This window comes from Simochromis diagramma, unplaced genomic scaffold (assembly GCF_900408965.1).
Source record: "Simochromis diagramma unplaced genomic scaffold, fSimDia1.1 OVJJ01000302.1, whole genome shotgun sequence".
Lineage (NCBI taxonomy): Eukaryota > Metazoa > Chordata > Actinopteri > Cichliformes > Cichlidae > Simochromis > Simochromis diagramma.
This window is the reverse complement of record NW_024386792.1, coordinates 2,824,347-2,845,321: the sequence shown is the minus strand read 5'-3', so window position 1 is coordinate 2,845,321 and position 20,975 is coordinate 2,824,347. Positions and strand designations below refer to the sequence as shown.

General features: G+C 40.3%; 1 protein-coding gene and 1 long non-coding RNA gene across 4 annotated transcripts in view; one reads left to right on the top strand and one right to left on the bottom strand.

Moving 5' to 3' along the window:
- Positions 1-20,975, bottom strand: part of march1 (membrane-associated ring finger (C3HC4) 1) — a 23,155-nt gene extending 2,180 nt beyond the window's left edge. The window contains exons 1-7 of one of the 3 annotated variants that reach the window (XM_040023815.1): positions 20,107-20,975; positions 12,439-12,836; positions 5,920-5,970; positions 4,758-4,831; positions 2,934-3,752; positions 2,600-2,780; positions 2,346-2,490 (exon numbers count right to left, since the gene is read on the bottom strand). In XM_040023815.1, the coding sequence (XP_039879749.1) occupies positions 2,346-2,490; positions 2,600-2,780; positions 2,934-3,752; positions 4,758-4,831; positions 5,920-5,970; positions 12,439-12,525 (1,357 nt within the window). In that variant the 5' untranslated portion in view covers positions 12,526-12,836; positions 20,107-20,975. Of the gene's footprint in view, positions 1-2,345; positions 2,491-2,599; positions 2,781-2,933; positions 3,753-4,757; positions 4,832-5,919; positions 5,971-10,027; positions 13,638-20,106 lie in introns of those variants that run through there. The other 2 variants (XM_040023816.1, XM_040023813.1) reach the window with 2 other exon arrangements.
- On the top strand, positions 17,656-20,108 carry LOC120728735. Its single transcript, XR_005694775.1, has 3 exons — positions 17,656-18,522; positions 18,602-18,735; positions 19,675-20,108. It is a non-coding gene; the product is annotated as an uncharacterized LOC120728735 (long non-coding RNA).

Here is a 20,975-nt window from a genome sequence, read left to right as displayed (position 1 = left end):
CGTAAACACAACACGACACACACCACCACTGAACACAACCATGAATGTAGAAGAGCACTGAGGGGGGTTAACTGTGACTTGAAGGATAACTCGTGGATCAGAGGATACTGATCAACAATCGCATCATCTTCACATTCCTGAGAGTGTTCATCTCACAGATTTCAGGTATAAGTAGTGTACCATGCAAATTACTTTTGCATTAGTTTCCAAGTGGTTTTCTCCATCCGGCTGTTTTAAAAAAAGATTATTATTATGTTGTTGAGATTATACTCCGAGGCTGCAGTGGGAACCTTCCTGTCTTTGAAGTATAACATCTGAAACCTTATTGTTGCAGACAGTTGGTCTTTGGGTTTCACTTTCCAATAAATTTGGTAGGTGTTTCTCTTAGAATTACCAAAAAATGTGTCACCTTTGTCACCTTCCTGTAAACACATCGCAGACTTGACAAAGATTTTCCTGCAAACAGTCCCAGAAAGACTATTTGGCCAGTGTCAAAAGAAAATGCACCAGCGGCAACAGTTTACTTGAAAAATGCAAAGATTTCTGTTCAGTAAGGTAACACTGACTTTTACTGCATGTTAATGCAATAAAAATCTGATTATAATAAAATTGAAACATTTTCAGTAAATGTTAATTTCCCCAGAAACACAAAAATGACACATTAAACTAAAAGCTCTTTTATATTCGTTAACAGTGACTTTCAACTTCATTAGGTACAGTTGCCTTGATTCTTCGTTGCACAGATTCAACAAGGTGCCGGAAACACATATAGGTCCATATTGACACGACAACATCACACAGTAGCTGCAGATTTGTCAGCTGCACAGTCGTGATGTGAATCTCTCGTTCCACCACATCACAACGCTGCTCTTTTGGACCGAGGTCTGGTGACTGTGGAGGCCATTTGAGTACAGTTAATACATTGATTTGAACATTGTGTGACATGGTGCGTTATCAGATGTGCATACTGTTCTCATAAGGGGACAAAATCAGTCTGGCCCATCTCCTCTGATCTGTGGCATTAGCAAGGAATTTCGTTCCATAGAACCGCTGCACACTGGTTGTGTGGGAAAATCTTAGTCCATCAACAGTTTCTGAACTACCCAGATGAGCCCATTTGGCACCAACAACCATGACAGCGTCCCGTCACTTAAATGGCCCTACTTCTTCATTCTGATGCTCAGTTTGAACATCAGCAGATGATCTTGACCATGTCTTGACCATATCTAATCAGCCAATGTGATTGGCTGATTAGATATTTCTTTTAATTGGCAATTGAACACATGTACCTAATAAAGTGGCCTGTGAATATGGCAAGCGCGATGTAGTTACTTGGCCACATACCACAAGTATTGCTAAACATGCTCAGTTCAGCAGCTTCACACATTTATTTTGAGACTTTCAAATGTTATAAACTGTCTGAGAAACTGAAAGTTAACTCTTCAGAGGATGTCTAAAAGCAAAGTCCGTCTTCCACACTAGAGCAGGACGCCTAATGTGCAGAGAGACCTTTAGGGACGACTATCACAGTAAAACACCTAATGTATAATGTACCTAATATACCCAAACAGGTGAAACTTTTTAAAATCACTTAACCAGAGTCAGACATACCTGCAGGTTAAAGGTACCCTGTGGGGTGCTGTGGGGGCATGTTGGGAGTGGATTATGCACACTGTATTCTTTGACATATTGTACCAGTAGAGTTGAAGCTAATACACTTTGCATGGTACAATCCTGTATAAATCCATTCCACCCACATCAATACCGGCCATAAGTAACTGACTACACCAGAAAAGAAACATTAAAGAAGTTAAACCTACTCGGTGTGAGTGAGTGGAAACTCCTTTCCACTCACTCATGCCATCTGTATGAATGAATCAATGAAAAGGAAAACAACACCCACACATTAATGCACCCATTTTAGGAGTTCTTACTAATTCTGTGTATTTGTTGGTTACTCTATAAGAGAAGAGGTGAATATGAAATCTGAGGGATTTTATGGCTCATAGGGTGCATTAACAAACGCCACGCACACCCAGAAAAAGAAAGTGAAGTAAGTGGGTGAAACGTGACATTCAATTATAATTCTCATTTAAAAAAGACAAACTATCAGCAGACAATTTAATTATAATTATAAATATAGATCCACACATTGATCATAGTAGACGATAATAAAAAAAGAAGGCTTTTTGTTTATGTTACATGTGGTGAGAAATAGTATCCAACATGTAACTATGGACACACGTGTTCACATGCAAACAGTGAAGGAGACACCACAGGGACCGTACTGCATGCTGCCTGACTCTGGCGTGTGAGCGGCGGGGAGGCGAAGGGAAAGCACTGACCGTTCTTTCCGAGTCGGATCTCTTCAGCAGTTCTCCTCACCAGAATGTAGACCGACCACAACATACACACTATCGCTATCAGATGAAACAGCACTGAACAGAAGATCTTCCTCCTCTCGCTCTTCGACATGTGTAGCTTCTCCCACTGGAAGAAAGAGGCGCGAACACAGGAGGGAGACAGAGAAACACGCTCAGAACTGCCCTGCATATCTCAGCACTTAACGCTTTTCAGGAAGACCTAAGTGTGTGCGTACCTTGCTTAAAGGTTTGAGCTTCGTCTCCATGATGAAGTCAAATTTGCAGAGTTCACAGCAGCGAGTGTCGGAGGATTTGATCCACTGGTTGAGACAGGCCTGATGAACAAAACTGAGGCTTCCCGTGCAGCGACAGGGCATTATCAACGGACACTCGTCGTCCCCCTCACAGTGGCAGATCCTGCACACAGACATAAGGAGGAGAAATGACCTGCAGTCTCTGCACTGTTTTATTTTAGTGCCTCTCTCTGTCTTTGCTTGTTTGGCCTCATCTGGGCAATGAAGATAAACTTGGGGTCAGTACATGATCAGTTTTCACACTTATGTAACTAACCTGCAGACCTCCAGCTCAGAGTCGTCAGAGCAGGGATGCGGTGTGTTCCCATTCGCACCACAGTGTTTCTGGAGTGTGGGCACTGACATGTCCCCGCCCCCTGAACCCTTCTCCTGGTATCTCTTGGTGATGAGCTCCTCGCCGTCGTCGGCCAATGAGGAGCTGCCTCTTGGGCTCTGTGACTTGTAGCTCTTCGTATCCTTATCTCTGCCCTGCGATCGATCCCTCTGCGATGCATGGCCGTCTCTCTTCACTGAGCTCCCGTGGTTGTGGCGCTTCTTAAGGCCGCTGCTGTCCTCCATCAGAGGTTGACTCTCTTTCCCTTCATCTGAGCCCACAGATTGCAGCTCCATGATCTCGGCTTTGTCTTCTCCTCCTTTGTGTGGGTTTATCACCTCCCTGTCCCGGCTGCTCCCGCTGCGGCGACGCGCTCTTCTGGCTTTCTCTTTGCTCCAGCTGCGGCTCTCGCGGCACGCCTCATCCTCAGAGGAGTCTGAATGCGGCGCACCTGTGCACCGGAAGCGAGGCGGGAGATCCCTCCGGTTCCTGAAGGAGTGCTCCCTCTTCTCGCCCAGCTCACTACGGTCAGAGCTGAGGCTCCGGTCGCTGTGGTCGTGCTTGCCATTGGTTTCCACGCAGTCGATGGCCGTGCAGCTGCTTCTCTTGCGGCGGTGACGTCGCTTCACCTGCTTTTTCTGTGCCTGAGCCGATGAGCCCAGAGTGGTGCCAGTGACCGTCATTGCAGAGGAGTTGTGCGTGTGCTTTTTGTGTTTGCGTGACTCAGACGCATCCTCCTCTAAGCGGGTCAGCTGTCCAGAACTAAACACACACACACACACACATTCACACACAGATGGAGATGAAATAAAGTGAAACAAGATGGAAAAACATAACTCTGTCATAACTAAAGCAATGGGCTGAAACATAGCTGTATGATTTTAAAGATTAAGTTTAGTCAATTTACTAGTAACAATTTATGCTACCATTTTTGATATTGATTACTTAACAAGTAACTGGACTTTGCACCATTGCAACACTGATTCTTTTCTTTTTCAGGCTTTCTGGTGTATTTACGGTAAAATGACACTTCTCTTTATATATTTTCTGCTGTCATTCAGGTTAATTTCTAAGTGACAGAATTAGGGCTGCCCATGATTTCTCTCTTATACTTGGAAACACGTTATGATCACAGAATATCTCATTCTTCTTTAATTAATGTGGATAACAAAGAGTTATTTGCTATTAGAGGTTGCTAACACAGCTTCTGTTTCATTTGAAGGTGAGAGTAGTTGGACAGAAACTGCCGCTGCAAAACAGGAAATGGATAATAGGAAACAGAATGGAAACTAAAGCTTATGATCAGACTAAATAATCAAACAAGCAGGCAGTGGACATGGACTGAACTTAGGACAGCAAATTAAGGTGCTAACACACACACACACACACACACACACACACACACACACACACACAGCCTCATTTCGGCCATGAAGCCAAAGGACTGAGCCTGTCAGTGTGGCCAACACGGCACCAGTGGGTATAACAAGCTGAAGGTTTCCATTTCTGCAATCAGTCATCTCCCCCCCATTGATTGCACTATGGGAGCGCCACAGCACACATTTTAAGTTTGTTATGCCCTCGGGGTGCAGCCAACCATGCTAATTCAGTCTCCCACTCAGAAGAGAAGTGTGCATGTTAATATCACAGAGAGAAGCCTGGCTGCTCCTGGCTTTAAAAGAGATGTCTGAACAGATATTTGCAGATAGTCAAGGAATGGAGTCTTTCTTCCCAGGTAACTGTAACTGCAAGAGAAGCCAATCTTACCTGCATATGTCCTGAGCGGATGGTGTTATGGATGTCCTTGAGGCTGTAGTCAGCCCTGCAGTCGAGTTGCTAGCCTGCAACCACCAACATCCTCTATTTAGTGCATTCTACAATTACTTATGAGTTACTAAACAACCAATCACACATTGTTTTATGAATCAGGTGCCAGTAAATGTTTACTGGTGCTCAAATGTGGTTGCATTTTAATTTTTTTATTCATTTATTTTTTGTAGAAGGTACTCCTGAAATACCCAAAACACTAAGATTTGAGTATCAAACATACTCCTTAATGTACTATCATTTGTCATGTGGGTGACCCTTTACTGTAACTCTTACTGTAGGTACTGAGCATTTAACTTACCTAATGCATAAAATATAGACAGTAGATATATATAAAATACTACAATAAAATTGAAGGTGAATTATTAATTTCTGAGGGAAAACAGCTTTTAGATTCTCTCCTACACACTGCAAAAAGTTTTCTTCCACTGTGCTTGCATTCAATAATCAGTGACACTGAGTAGGTTGCACCTCATTTATGCACCCATACTATACTGTAAATCGCTGCCGCTTTTTGAAGCTCTTTTAGCTAATATGTGAACAAAAAACTGCTTATTTCCGCCTCTGGCAAAAGTAGAGTAACTAGAGTTATTTGAGCTGCATTTCTGGTCACGTAAAAAACTTAACTTCCGTGTTATGATTTCTACTTTCAAATCGGGTTTAGTCTCAGATGATTCATCGGAATACACTGAAGAGAGTCTTCAGCCGGTGATGTTGTTTTTGTTAAAAACAGCTGCCTAGTGCTGCTAAAAACCAGCGTGAGGGTGGCGAGCCTTATTTATTTGAAGGCCGTGCGAAAAAAAATAGAAAAGACTTATAGATGTGATAAAAAAAATGAAGTGATCTGTAGCTTTTCAAATGATGATTGATGTTTATATGAGAAATCTGAACTAATGGACCTTAAATGAAAATTGAGTACTCTGTGTGAGTCATGCATCAGTGTGCACTTGATGTTTTGTGAACATCCATCTCTACTCTAAGTGTGACACACACCCTAACCACATTCTCGTACATCAAACTGTGCTTTCCCATGCAATGCTACCGTACACTATGAACTGTGACCTTAATTTTAATGCTTTAAGCACCGATATTTAACAGTTACCTTGGAGATGTTGCTGGATCGACTCCCTGAGCGCCCAGGTGCCTTCCTCCCCTGCAGGGGAGATGGAGAGACAGAAAATCATTAGAGCCCAATAAACACGCTGAAGGATGTGATGCTTTAATAGTGCGCAGCAGCTGTGGAGCCTGAGGCTTTTAAACCAATGATTTCTTTGGCACACAACACCAGACAGAACCATAAAATCATATTGGAACAATATTTTACAGCCCTTGTGTCGACTTCAGCTAATGGCTGATTCACCCGAATATGTGTTAGTGCAATCTGCTGCAGAGCTGCTGCCGCTTTTTTTTTTTTCTGTGTATGAAAATGATAGATAAAGTCTTTTAAACTACTCAAATATGCCCATGTCAAGTTCAGGAAGGTGAATATTAATGCACAGAAAAGCAGCAAAAGGGTTTTTTTTCCATTTATATTTGTTTCTTTCTTTTCTTTTCTTTTTTTGAGAAATGAATGCCGCATAATAGCTTTAGCAATAACTTCTAAATCTCCTGGCGGCTTCACCTTCAAACTGCAATCATTATAATTTAAATCACATGATTACACACATCAGGCATGCTGTTAACGTTCAAACTAAAGTTTAAATCTTCCCCGTGCCCCCACCCACCCAACACCAAGACCTCCAAAAATAGGCGAGGTGAGAAATGTGTCTGCAATTTTTGTAGAAAAGACACTAAAGTTTAAATCTGCAATAAAAACAAAACTCCAATAATCAATCTAAGCTGCTTTTAACACCAGCAGGTATTCAGCGCTGATCAGTCCTACTGTGTTTACCGATGAAAATCCAGCATCAAGAGTCGTGCACAGCCTCATGTCCTTGCTGCTTCATTGTGACCTGAGCTAAAGCCAGCCAATCCTATTACCTGGTTGTCCTGCTAAGAGCACAAGATGCTGCTCTGCAATGTGTCTCTATTTAAAGGCAACTTAAGGCACTTTTTCTAGAATCTGCCCTGAGCGCTGATTGTCTGAACTCACCTATTAGACCTTGGGCTTCGCCAGCAGACATCTGTGGCCTGCAGCAGCTTTACTTACCAATGAGATGGTGGCGAGTGGGAGCTACCAAGTGACGACCAGCTGGTAAACCACCAAGAAGGAAAATATCTTCTCCATAATAATTTGGTGCCAAATTATTTTCCAGACACTTTAGATCTGTCCTGACCCCAAAATTCTTACTATCATATCATTGAAACCTAGCTTCTAGTTTACGTATGAACCACATCAACAACATGGCTCAATTCAAATGAAATCAGCTGGTTGTGAGTTGGGAAAGCTACAGATTGCTGAATAAGTAATGCAGATGAACCGAAGCAGTCACAGCGAGCAATTATTTTTCTGGTTCGCTTTCATCCTCAGCCACATGGACCTTTGCACCTGCATTATGGGATTAAATCTGGCTTTGTTGCAGATATTTGTTGGATACTGTTTTAAGTATCATACATGCAATGAGCTCAAGCTAATAACCTACCAACTGTCTGCTACTGCTGTGGGTGGGCAGTGGAGAATGAACTGGCAGGAGTTAAAAGGACAATGGACATCATGGATAAAGCTGGCTGTATTTTCCTTTCTGTCAATAAATCCTAAAACCAAAGATGTAACTGCAACTTTTCCCAAAACCAGTACCCATCTGATCCTAATGTCATATATTATAGAGTATCTATAACACCTGTCAGTATGAAAGTGGACACTTTAAAGGGAGTGGAGTTCAAAGTTGGAATGTTAAATGTGCGTGGTTTTTCCATAGATCTATTTTTTTTAAATACTTGACATAAAATAGGAAAACCTGAGCTTGCATCAGCCCACACACAGCCACAGTTGTAGGTACACTCTGTGAAAATCACTGAAATAAATAAGAGACACTGACAAGCAGAGAACTGCATCATCTAAGCTGATCAAGGGATTTTCTGATGGCCACTTTTAAATCAGTGCAGCCCTGCTTCGAGTCAAAGCAAACACTCCTCTGCCTTTTAGAGGAGATGGACACGTGTTCACATGTATGTGACCAGTTATAATTACTCACATCATCTTTCCAAAGTTTCATAATAAAAAGGGTATTTCTAAGAAGATACAACTACTGATGCCTGGGAGTCGTGTGATTCCTTCCAGTCAGGTTGGTTTTCGTGTTGTGGTAAACCTCTAATGCGTCAAAAAAACAAACAAACAAAAAAAACCCAGAAGTGGGTGATCAAAGACTACAGCTATGAAAGGAAATAATGAGATCTTGATTTTGTTTGGAGTTTTTTCCATTAACCTTAATGCTTACCCCCAAAACACAACCAACATCAGCTACACAACCAGTGGGCTAAAGCAGACATTCTCCAACAAAACTGATTTATTTTACCAAACTAGAATATCTTTTGGAAAAGATGTGTACGGATATGTATGTGCTGTTTTATTATTTTAAAAAAGTAATAGATGGGGCGATTAATACCAATTTCCTTCTTGCATTCTGTTGCTCTAAATAGTGTTTAACATTAAAACAACAAAAAAGAAATCAACAGGAAACAGACTTGAGCCTGCCAGGCTAACTGTTTCCTCCTGCTTCTAGTCTTTGTGCTATGCTAGGCTAAACACATCTGGGACCAACCTTAACTCATAGATAGATAAAAACACGTCATGTGTGAGTTGCTACAACTTATCGATACCCTGCTACTGAGTCTTTCACCCTTCTAAGGCCAACAAAGCCCAAACAATTCAAGCACGCTTCCTTTGATGGAGCGTACGTACAAATAAAGAAGAAGCACCTCTCAGGTAAGAAAAGAGGCCAAAAACAAGGGAGGCAGCACAAGTTTGTCCTACACCTAAAAATAAATACTGCACAGACCCAGTCAGATAGTTAACCTGTCTTTTATAAAGCACGTGTGCACAATATGCTTTACATGATAAAGGGGTGAGATGTGTTTAACTGCACAACAGCAGTCTAGCAGACAAAATCACACTTTGTGTATTTATAGATGTTTTCTAGGTTGCTCATTGTGTGAATATGTAAAACAGTTTCTTGCCTTTCTAAACGAAAGGACATTACATCAATTCGAAATACATCTATGTGACAACAAAGGTTAATCAAGAGAAGAGCAAAAAGAAGCTTTACCCTTAGCAGACGAGCATAAAGCACCATAATACCATAATAATGACTGCGTTCATAGCACTGGTACAGTACTGACACTTCAATTCTTTGGCTGGCACATAACAGAGATTAAAAAAATACTATTCAAAGATATAAGAGCAAATGCTATTCTACAATTCCTAATATCAGGGCTACACACTCACAAAAATACTTTGGTCATGAATTCTTAGAGAAAATACACGGACACCTAAGTCCACCTAATTTTTTAAGTGCATCAACTTTTAAATGCCACAGCAAAAGAGGGCAATAAGAAACTGACCATCATAAGACTCCAGCAAAACACATAATTCCTCTAGATTTAGCTTCTATAAGCTATAACTGATAGCTCTCCAGTAATGAAGTTTCAGAGGTAGCGTAGTGCTGTCGCTCACCTGAACCTCGAATCCTCTGTTGGCACTCTGGCTCTGATGCAAAGCAGAGACTCTGGCGAGTCTGTGTGTGGACATGTGCATGTTTCTTCAGAGGGGATTAAGTGATGTAGCGTTGACTGAGGGATGTATTTTGGTTCTGTAGTTTGGCATACGATCAAACACACCTACAGCCACATTTAAACAACCAACCGTGACACTGCAGCTGCACACTTTATATTTGAAAGCGGTGCATTTGACAAAATCCCAGTTTTAAACAACCTCAGAGCATTTGTGTCTTTATAACACAAAGTGTTCACTGAGCCACAGTGAAAGTTCAGGTGAAAACAACAGATACAATTCCATAAGAAACCCAGAGTCACAGACCAAACTGACCAACAACTGTCAGCAAATCCTGACTTTATTATCAAGTTCTGATTGTTCCAACAATATATTTTTTTGTTTGTTTTTTGTTGAAACTTCAGCCGAATATCAACCATAAACAGATCGTCTTAAGATGCAGATCAAAACGGTAGAAAGGAACAGTGTTTCAGTGCTTTACGAGCACAAGCCATAGCATTTAAAAACATGGAAATCCAAATGTAACAACTATGCATCTCACCATCTGGAAAGTGTCTGATTAGCAGCAGCATCGTTTTTCAGCATGACCAAGATCCCCAAAAACACTGCCAATGCAGTGAAAACATACCTGGATAGAAAAACAGATGATAAAACACCATAAGTCACGGATCAGAGCCATGACCTCCACGTTATTGAAGCAGTGTGATATCTTCTCAACAGAGAACAGAACAAAAGGCAGCCAACATACAAAGAAGAGCTCTGAATGTTCTTCAAGAAGCCTGGAGAACTATTCCTGAAGACGACTTGAAAACTTACAAGAAATAGAGAGTTCAGGCTGTGCTGATGATCAAAAGTGTTTATACTAAATTTTGACGTACAAGCTTGCCAAAATTGTACAAACTCGGTTTTTACTTCATATACTGTATTTCCATTTATTCCATGCAGTACTGCAAATCCATCAGTTCTGACAAGATCTCCAACACCACTGGCTGAAATGCAGCTCAAAACCATACAGAGCCTCCACCTCCACATTACAAAAGGCCCTAGACTCTCCTGACTTCCTCCTTATGTAATGATAATTTGAACCAAAAATGTAACATTTGGATTCATCACTCCATGAGACCTGTTGCCCCTGATTTTCAGCGCAGTTGTTTTGCAATTTGACATACCTCAACCTTTTCTTCCCGTTTCCCTTCCTAAAGAATGACTTCTTGACAGCCAGCCTTCCAACAGTAGAAGGATCTGCTGAAGGTCCGGATGCATCTCTCAGGTTTTGTGTCAGGTATTTGCTGGATTTTTTTTCCATTTCTTCAGTACATGACTCTCAGATAGTGTTCATCTGCTGCAGATAGTTTTTAGGCCTGCCACTTCTTCTTCTGCTGTTTTCTTATCCATTTTCCTCAAACTTTTAAGGACACTCTGCACACCATGCCAAGAAGTTTTTGGCTAAGAGCTCACTAACAAGGAATCACACTGTTGGTGCAAAAATAATATTCTATCCCTGTGGTAAAAGTAGAATACATTTTTAAACAAGATCAGAACAGCTTACTGTACAAACACCAATGTTTAGATATTACAGTTATTGCAGGTGTTTCTGCAATAGAAGCAGAATAAGGTTCCTCTGGTGGAAGTGCCCCACAAATCCAGCCTTAAACCACTGGTGTAACCAAACAGTAATGATACACATGATGTATCATGGTTGATTTATTCAGATTAACTTTGAGTCCATTAACTGTATTTTCTTCACTGGATTGTTCTCAGCTGCAACTGAAAAAAAGAGGGAAATTGCAACAAAAAAACCCAAAACAAAACAAAAAAAACCCCCACAATGTAATGAAATGATGAACATTTCCAAAAGTCTGTATACTTTTGGGACTGCTCTACAAGATTAAGAAGAAAACACAACACTGCACCAACCTGAAGAAGCTGGCACAGATATTTCAGCAATTTCTCGCTTCATAAGCAGGTTTGTAATGATTAGTGGGATATCAAAAACAAAGAAACTAGCCTGGGAAGACTTATTCAACAAATTATGTATGAGTATTATTTGTTAGATAATGTATGGGCATTATACTCATCCTGTTCTTTATCAGTACTGTCAGAGAAATACAGCACTATGCTATGCATCTGACTTTATCACCTGTGACCAGATGTGTAGCAGTTTTTGTACCACAGCATACCATGAAGTGAAGTGAGGTCAAGTTTAGGCCCATTCCTGACATTATGAAACCATTGCTCTGATGGTGGAAAACTTTAATCAACAACTGAAGAACTGCAGATATCAAGGAGTATTTTAAGATGGTTATTTTGGATAAGTTGATGCCATATTAAAATTGTATACAGCTTAAATATCAAGATGATAAATTTGACCATTCAATTTGTTTAGCGAGCTCTCCTGCATGAAAAATGCTTACGTATATGAGCTATGCTCCATCAGCTCCTACAGCTGTGTGTGTGCCATGATGTGTCACTGTGGGATATTTTACTTGCTGTGAACTGATGTGATGTAATTTAATCCTTCAGTCTGTGATATGATAGCTATGATGTCAGGCTCTACCTCAAAGCTGAAAGCACCAAACCCCAAGTGATCAGTGATACATCTATACTGTACATGTGTGTTGTTTAGTGAGTGAGCTGAAAAGCCTGGGAACTGAAACTGGAGGCTGATAAAAACACACACATAAGCGCGCGCGCACACACACACACACACACACACACACACACACACACACACACACACACACACACACACACACACACAATGTCCACAAGATTAATACTGAATCGATTTACCTCAGCCTTCTGACAACAGAAACAACTTTTTTGCAATCTTAAATCACCAACTTTATGCTACTTTTAAGCCTTAACCAAAACAACAACAACAACACAACGGTCACACAAAGCCTTTACTCACCCTTAGTGAAATTTCGAGTTACGAGGTCAGAGACTCACCTCGGTCTTGTCTTTGGAGCGAAGAGCGCTCTTGCCATTGTTGGCTATGTCCCTGGACGGAACCACAGTTATCTGTTGTACTGGCATGCTGCTGTTTCCAGGCAACGCTCCAGAGTTACTCCCACAGCATTCCCAGTCCTGTCCTCCAATCTGAGTCCCTGCGTGGGATCTGCTCTCGTGTCCGCAAGCTCGTTCCTGAAATAAGAAGAGGCACTCCCGGATCGCACTTATTTATCGAGCCAATCCGGATCATCAAGAAGAGCGGAGATGAAACGGGATCAGGTCACCGTGGTAACAAGAAGATAGCAGGATGGTGGGGTGTGAGGTCGTCATGACGACTGGGAAACTACTCCACAGTGCCCACCACCTCCTCTTCCTCCCCTTTTTTCGCTTTCCTCCTGAGAGCGAGACAAGAGAGGAAGAGTTGAGATGGAGCTGAGCAGTAAACGAGGAGGCAGGGAAACTGTGTTGTTGTGACGCACGTGTGTGTGAGTGTGTGAGCGTATGTGTGTGTTCTTGTGTGTCTTTGCAAAAGGGGTGGAGCCAGGATTTTGTCGCTGTATAACAAGCATAAGGTCCACAAGGATTAGGGCTTAGACTAACCTCAATCTCCTCCTCAGACCAGTGGCGCTGCTAATAAGCTTACACAACTTGTGCACATGGACAGCACTCACTCATACACACACCTCATTCCTTCAGTCATGTTAGGCAATTAAACGAACATTAATATCTAACTCGCTATGAAAGGACAAATCTCCAGCCATATCAGTCTTCACTTCAAAGAGTGCGTTTGTGTGTGGGAGGGTTGTGTGTGTGGGGGTGGCAAGGATGTAATCCTATTTCACATGGTCTTGGGTCACGAGGATTATGATTGATATAACCAGAAAATGTGTGACTGAAAGTGATTACTGAAAAGCAGGGGCATCTTCACAGACATGCTCAGGTAGTATTAGAGAAACTAGAGCCAGGAGTTAAACTAGGAGCAACTGATGCTTTTAAAAAGTAGCTCAAACTACTTTGTGAGACAAAAAGTTACAAAATACGTGTGACACATTTAAAAAATAAACAAAGCACCCCAATATTCACAGGTTACACATAAACTAGGGCTGTGCGATATGACCAAAATCTCATATCCCGATATAAGAATTCTATCGTCCCGATAACGATATAAATCACAAAAATGTAACATTTTCTGTAAATTCTGTGAATCTCGGGCAGCTCGACTTGCGGGAAGTGTTTCCAGCTGCGCGTCATGTAGCTGGAGTCGAGTGTTTTAACCGATGCATGAAACTATACATTTTTAGACATAAGTTGTAACAGCCGCCGTTTTCTTTGTATTTATTACAAGGCGTGCTGCGGGGAAAAGCCTGCTCTAACGTTTGAGTCTAAGGTTTATTTTTTAGCACCTGGCGGCTCTTTTTTACTTCTCATCCGTAAATAATCTGCTCTTTCACGTGATTCAGTTTATTTTGAAAAGTCTCAACAGGATCTTGAGCTTTATTGTGAAAGGTTTATGTGGAAAATAAACAAGCGGACACGCGATGGTGTTACCATCGTTGTTGCTAACACAAGGCATAAAAACAGGTGCTTGTCCATCCATAGTGTGGTTATATAAAATATAAGAGAAAGAGAGAACTTTACGAAATTAATATAGCCACTACAGTGACCATCAAAATGGTGAAAAAATATTGCTGTAAATAGTTTATTTTGCGACATCATGAAACAAACGACAGCGTAAAATGAAACTATAGACGTTTTTATATCCTCATCCGATATATATCGTTATATCGAACAGCCCTAACATAAACCCTCAAAAGGAGGCCTAAACAAACAAAAAAATTCATCTGGGCTTTTGATGAGGACACATCACAACTCCTCACATTAAATTCCTGTTGTTAACAAATACGCTTTCATAGGATCTTCTTGGTTAAAGACTTAACCAGTTTTCTTAGATTATATTGTAAGGTGAAGACCCTGCAATATTATTAAGAATGAATGAATGAGTGAATTAGAAAAATGTTCATCTGTTGTCAGCATGTGCTCGTTTAAGGTGGACTGAGCCGAAGTGGAAAGCTGTAATCTGGTCTGATAAATCAAAGTCAGGAAATCATGGAACAGCCATTTCTGGGCTAGAAAGAGACACCATATAGCTTGTTTTTGGTGCACAGCTCATAAGCAATCATATGTGACTATATGGAGTACCATTAGTGTGCAGGGCACCACTGTGTTGCATCATCTCTTCTCCTCTGAGTGTTTGGGAGCTAAGGAGTCCAAATGGTTTTGCACTGTTGCAGCAGGATTTCAGCTGCTCAGGAGGTAAGAGCCTGCTTTGTTGTATTATTCATTTTGTAATGCTCCAAATGTTTTTTCAGTGGGTGACAGTTCTGGAATGCAGGCAGGCCAGTTTCAGAGATATTATGAAAGACAAGGCATGAAAAGAATCCCGAAGTGTAATAGGAGAAGAGATGAGGGTTAAGAGAAGCCTTTTGAAAGACTTATTTTGGGGCAAATAAAACTATATTTCATGAATTTTCTTGCAAGCTTTAAGTTTACTCCATGACTTTATGCAGAAAAACTAATGAAAGATAACTTGTTTACGTGATTATCTGTGTGAACACCTATATCAAAGCAGAGGTTTTTACAGTTTGCGGGTTTGGCCTATTCAGGTGTGTGTAAACACAATGCCACAATCTCCCCAGGAGTGGATGTCCAAGCAAATCCGAGCATTGCACAGTCAAACCATGCAATACTCAAAGAAATCTAAGAGCTACATCTCAGACTCTACAGACTCTAAGTATGGCTTGTTTGGAAAGGTTCACTCTCAGTAAAAAGAACATGGCAGCATGGCTTAGCTTAGCTTATCCTAGCAAAGCTGCATCTGAAGAAAACTGCAAGACTTCTGGAACAATGTACTTTATTCAGATGAAACCAAACCAAACTGGCCTAAAAACCAAACTCAGCATTTCAGCACCAACAGCTCACACCAGCTGTCGAGTAAGGTGGTGGAGAGATGATCATTTGGGTTTGTTTTCCACCCACAAAAGCTGGGTACCGGGCAGTCATTGAGTTGACCATGAACTCTTCTGAACACCAAAGTATTGTAGAGTCAAATACGAGGTCATCTCTGTGACAGGAATAAAGAGTACAATGATGCCAAACACAGCAGCAAATCTACAACAAAATGTCTATAAACGGAAACTAGCGGTGTTGCAGTGGCCCACTGAAAGTCCTGACCGCAAACTGACAGCACATAAACAAATGTCCACAAACCTCAATGCACTGAATTTTAGAGAAGAGTAGGTCAAAATCTCTCCACAAATTCAAGTTATATCAGCTCAAGCTGGCTTTACAACCTACTGAATCATGGGGTGTGACAAAGTGGCTAGGACTGAATTCATTTACCATTTGTCACTTGCATATATTGTTATTTTGTGTTCTGTTATGTTTTAGTCAATCATAATGCTTTAATGTAAACACAGCACATGTAACCTTGGCTCTGCATATTATCCCGGCTCTGTTTGTGGTAGCATTGGTTACATTCAGTACATCTGTGTTCCTAAAGCTAAATGTCACTTAATCATTAGTCGATTTGAATCTTTCATTTATGTAGTTTGGTTATATTTACCACTGTGTGTTCCTTTGTGCAGGTCCTATATGTGAAACAGGTATATGGGAAGATGCTGTTTTCCTATCACTTTCCATGCTGCTTATGTTATGCTACCTTCAAAGGATTGCACAGAGCTGTATAAAAACATATTTTTACACATGGATGCATGTGCGTGAAGGTATTTTGAAATAGCTGTAAAATTACGAGACACTCGCTTTTATAAGGATTTTAGTTTAACACAATATAGCTGCAATCAAGTATAATGTTACGTGCGTGTGTTGGTGGGTTATTTGTTTCTTAATGTGTGTATGCAAATTCACCTGTGCAGGGGCTTGGCTGTGATTGGTGGACCAAAGGAACAGCCTGATGTAACTGGTTCCTGCTGTGGACATGGACTATAAAAGGGCGACCGAACAGCTGCGGTGCGGGGGGTGTGGCAGACTTCCCGTGCACTTGCCTCAGGTCCAGACGGAGCGGCCGTAGCTATTTGGTTAAAAGGTCGGGCATGTGTGTGAAGTGCGGAGCAAATAGGGGTGAGCTGCCGATTATTTTGGGAAGCCTTCTTTTCTCCTGTGTTTTTAGACCAGGGAGGTCAGACTGTGTTATTTCTTTCTTTTCTTTTCCTTGAACAGGTCAGAGGGGAACCGAAGCCTAGGTTGAGTTTTGTTTGTTGTGTTGGCCTTAGCTCACCCCGAAATTATACACTCCCACTACCATTGTTGTGAATAAACTATTGTTAAAAGTCCGATGCTGTGACTGTGTCTGTTTGGGCGTGGGAAGTCACGGGACACCCCGCACCTGTTACGGTCATTTCGAGCCGGGTCGTAACATATAAGATATAAAATAAGATTTATTTTTAAATACATTGTTTTTGCATTGTTTCTAACCAAATACAGGGTTTTTAAGACTTGCAGAATCACTGCATGCCACCATTTTTTCAACAGAGTTAGTGTGGAGTTCACAAACTGCCTACATGGACGATAAAATTCAGAAGATTACAAATAGCAGCATTCAAGCTGCACATCTCAAGAGACATAGAAATAGTTCTATGTTTGGCTTTTTACAGATGATCAGCAAGCATTTATTCTCAAAAGAAGGTGTTTTTGTGTTTTGTTTTTTTAATTAAAGCATTCAAAACTATATCCTGTACTGTACATCCAAACTACATTGGGATGTACAGTACTTTATTTATTATTATTATTATTATAGGTTATAAGTTAAGTGGTTTGAATCTTTTAAAATCCTTCTTTTTTTAATGAACATGCTCTTGTGCTTTGGTTGAATTGAACTTAAACTTTCTGTCTCCAGTTTATTAGTTTCTCACTTCTCCAGACTGCAAGATTTCCTGTGTGGAATGATTTTCATGAGCAGTGACCCATAGTTTGACAAGCAGCAAGTGTCAGCATTCAGAAGCTTCTCAAAACCACTCCAGACACTTATTTGTGGATTTATTTTAAAGCACCATCTAAATTAACTTTAATTTTAAGAGATTAAAACTGAATGCACAAAGTCAACAGTTACATTTGCTTTGATTTTGATGACTATGACCCTGGGATACAATCTTAAAACCTCTATTTTCATTCTCCTGTTCTGCTTCTACCACCATCTTTGCTGTTCCAAAAGTACCCTAAAAGCTTTAAATTCAAGATTATTGCTCCTATAATATCTCTGCTCAAACTATCTGTTCTTATGCTTTTATTTCCTGATTCTTTTGCAGAACGCACATGAGCTGTACCACAAGAACATCGACTGCATGCTAAGAGCAGTGACAGCCTTGGTTTTAAAGAAGTGGTGGTCAAAGAAATGCCCTAGATAAGCCCACCCACATCCTTTTTACTGACACATACATACTAAAATAAACATCACCACAAAAACATATAATGGCAATGGTAATCAGAATTAATACTTTTTTGTGGTTCCACATTTTCCAAACACTATTCCTTTATCAGTTACAGTCTGCAAAGCTTCAGTTTGTCAGTGTACATTTAAAAGAATACAAGCATGTGTTTACTGGATGCTCGCACTGAAGTTGGGCATGGTTTCAGCATACAATTTTACCACATCACAAGCCTTGAGAAAAAACATTTTCTTCCACAGAGAGGTTCAGTTACTGAGGAAACACAAAGCTCTTCATCTCACTGTTTAAGACCCAAACCCAGGAAAAGCAACATGCTTGAAAACAAAATGCATGCTTTTGGAGTTAGAACTTTCTGTGTAAAACACACAGAGACACAGACACACACATTCAGGGGAGGCTCAGGGCACCATTAATAATTACGGTTAATATGATCTCACTTAAACTTGAGAGGGGACGTGTAAGTCAGCTCTTCACAGCTCTTGCAAGTGCATGACACAGAGAGAGAGAAAGAGAGAGAGAGTGTGTGAGAGAGGACATAAAGTGTATGTGTGTGTGTGTGTGTTGTGTAATGCAGCTGCTGCGTGATGATCAACATCCACAAGCTTCTTTACTTCGCTAAGTAAGTGTTTCTCCCTCATTTTCAATTGCTGTGTCATATGATGTTGGATGATCTCACTGATGAAACTATCACTGTACAGCTGTGGGAGCAGGCGTAAATAGATGGCCTCTTCATTAGCTGAGCTGGAGATGCTGACCATCATGTTTTCTCTCCTGGTTTTTGCCCTCTTCACACTTGGAGGGATGCTCAATGAGGAATGTGGACAGTCAAATGGTACAACTAAGACACACACACACACACACACATACACAAATGTCTGGACTGTGACTTAGCGTCTGCACTCACACTTAGGTAAAATAGCAAAATATTAGAGCACCAAAGTACTTCAAAAATGATTACACATTTCAAATAATAATAATATATAAATACATATATACATTCATACATATAGGAAATTTTTGTCATCAACTTAGTGAAGTTTGTCAACTCTGCAAGCATTAAGCACGTGTGGCACACATGTTTAATGAGATTTGGATTTCCACATAACTGAGACAGTTATTTCCACATAACTGAACTTTCTGTATCTTCCTCCTGTTAGGAGAAACCCGTCTAATTATGAACCTCAGCTTTGAAGCGTTATCTTTAACCTTATTTTCACACAATAAGGTTCTCTTTGTATTTCATTTGTACTTCCTTTGACTGGAATTGCTGCTTTGTTTTATATATTTTATGTTTTAGTGATATTAAATTATTATTATATTAAATGTATTATATTTTTTTTCCATTGGTTCATTTATACTTCCACTTGGAGAATGCTTCAGATAAAAAAAACTACCACTAGATCACAAGGCAAACTGTCCAGGCAGGATATAAGATTCTTATATATCTATTTACGATCTACTATCATGAGTGAACCCCACACAATTTCTATCAAATGTATAAATCATATTTTATAGATTTATATACATATACATATACATACATTATTACATTTAATTCTAAGATTCGATTATGATAGGTCCATTTTTTTAAACATTTATATTTAATAGCCTACAACATGAAAGATGGTCAAATTATTTTGTTTGGCATCACATTAATTATTAAATGTTATTAATAAATCATTATTATTTTATGTGACCAGATCTGTGATAAAGTATTGCATTTTGAGGTGAAAAACCAAAGCAATTAACTTTCTGTTTCCATTTTCTGCAGCGACTAACACAAACCCACAAAACGATGTGCTGACTGTCTGACTTTGATGAGGGTTATGATTCAGATACAGAAGATTCACAGGGGAAAAGCAGCCCTCTGAGAATGTGACAGTCAAAGCCCCCTCCTGTGTGAACCTGTTGGTTACCAGACAAAAAGTTGAACTGATAACCTCTGAACATAAGTGCATGTGTACTTTGTTAAAGGATCTTGCATTAATAGCCTCCAGGATGAGCCATAGGGGAGTGGCCTACACTACACATTGTAAAAGAAAAAAAAAAGGACTGAACAAAGAAACGCCTGCTTTAACAAACAGTGTCAAGTCAGTATCTCGTGCCTGCTTTCTTTGTGAGAGTGTGAAGACAGAAGGATTTTATCTAACCTAGATCTGAAATCAGCTGCTTCTACCAGTAAGTTTTAAAAGCTTAACCATACCTGCTCTTCTTCTTATTCACTCTTTTCTTGTACCTCCTCTTTGAGTTGCTCAAGGATGTTTTCTTCTACCCACTGACGGTTACCTTTGATACTGGAAGGCAGTTGAAAAATCTAGGTCAAAAACAAAAGGTGTGTTTGGCAGGTTGTGAGCGAGCCATCTGATCACTCTATTGAAATGAGAAGTATGAATCACTTGTGCCAAGGCTCAAAGGCTATCGCTAGTGTGAATGCCTACATTTACAGAGAGAAAAATGTAGGAATCACAGGCCATCTGTGGTCGGCTACACTGATTCATTCAGCCTGTCTATGACAACATAAAAATGCTCTCTCTGTTATTCAGCACCAGCTCTTGTTTGACAGCCGTGTTTTCATAAACATGTAAATCTATAACTATTTTGCTTACCTGACACGTGATGGCTAAAGAGTTAAAACAAAAAGAATATAATAAAGGATGTTTGATTCTGAAACTCTGCTGAAGATTAAAAATGTATTCACTGATGTTAAGTTCACAGAAAGTCCCTGAAACTTCAGTGACTGTACTTTTTTCTTTGATTTTTCACACTGACTGTTTTATTCATGGGAGCCCGGCCTGGAGTTTCAGCCTGCCACTCATACTGCGATACCACTGTACATTTCTTAACTTTCTAAACCCAGCAGGTGATACTGCTGAGGTTGTGTGAATTCTCACATTTCAAGCTGAATATAAAGCAGAGAAGTCTCAAATGTAATGCCAATTCCAAGTTTATACAGCCCTCTGGTGGCAGTGCATGCAGAATATGGAGTGCCAGGACTGCCATAATGAATTAATTAAATACACCATTAAATAATTAATTAAATGTGGCAATAATTAATTAAAATTGGAATTAATT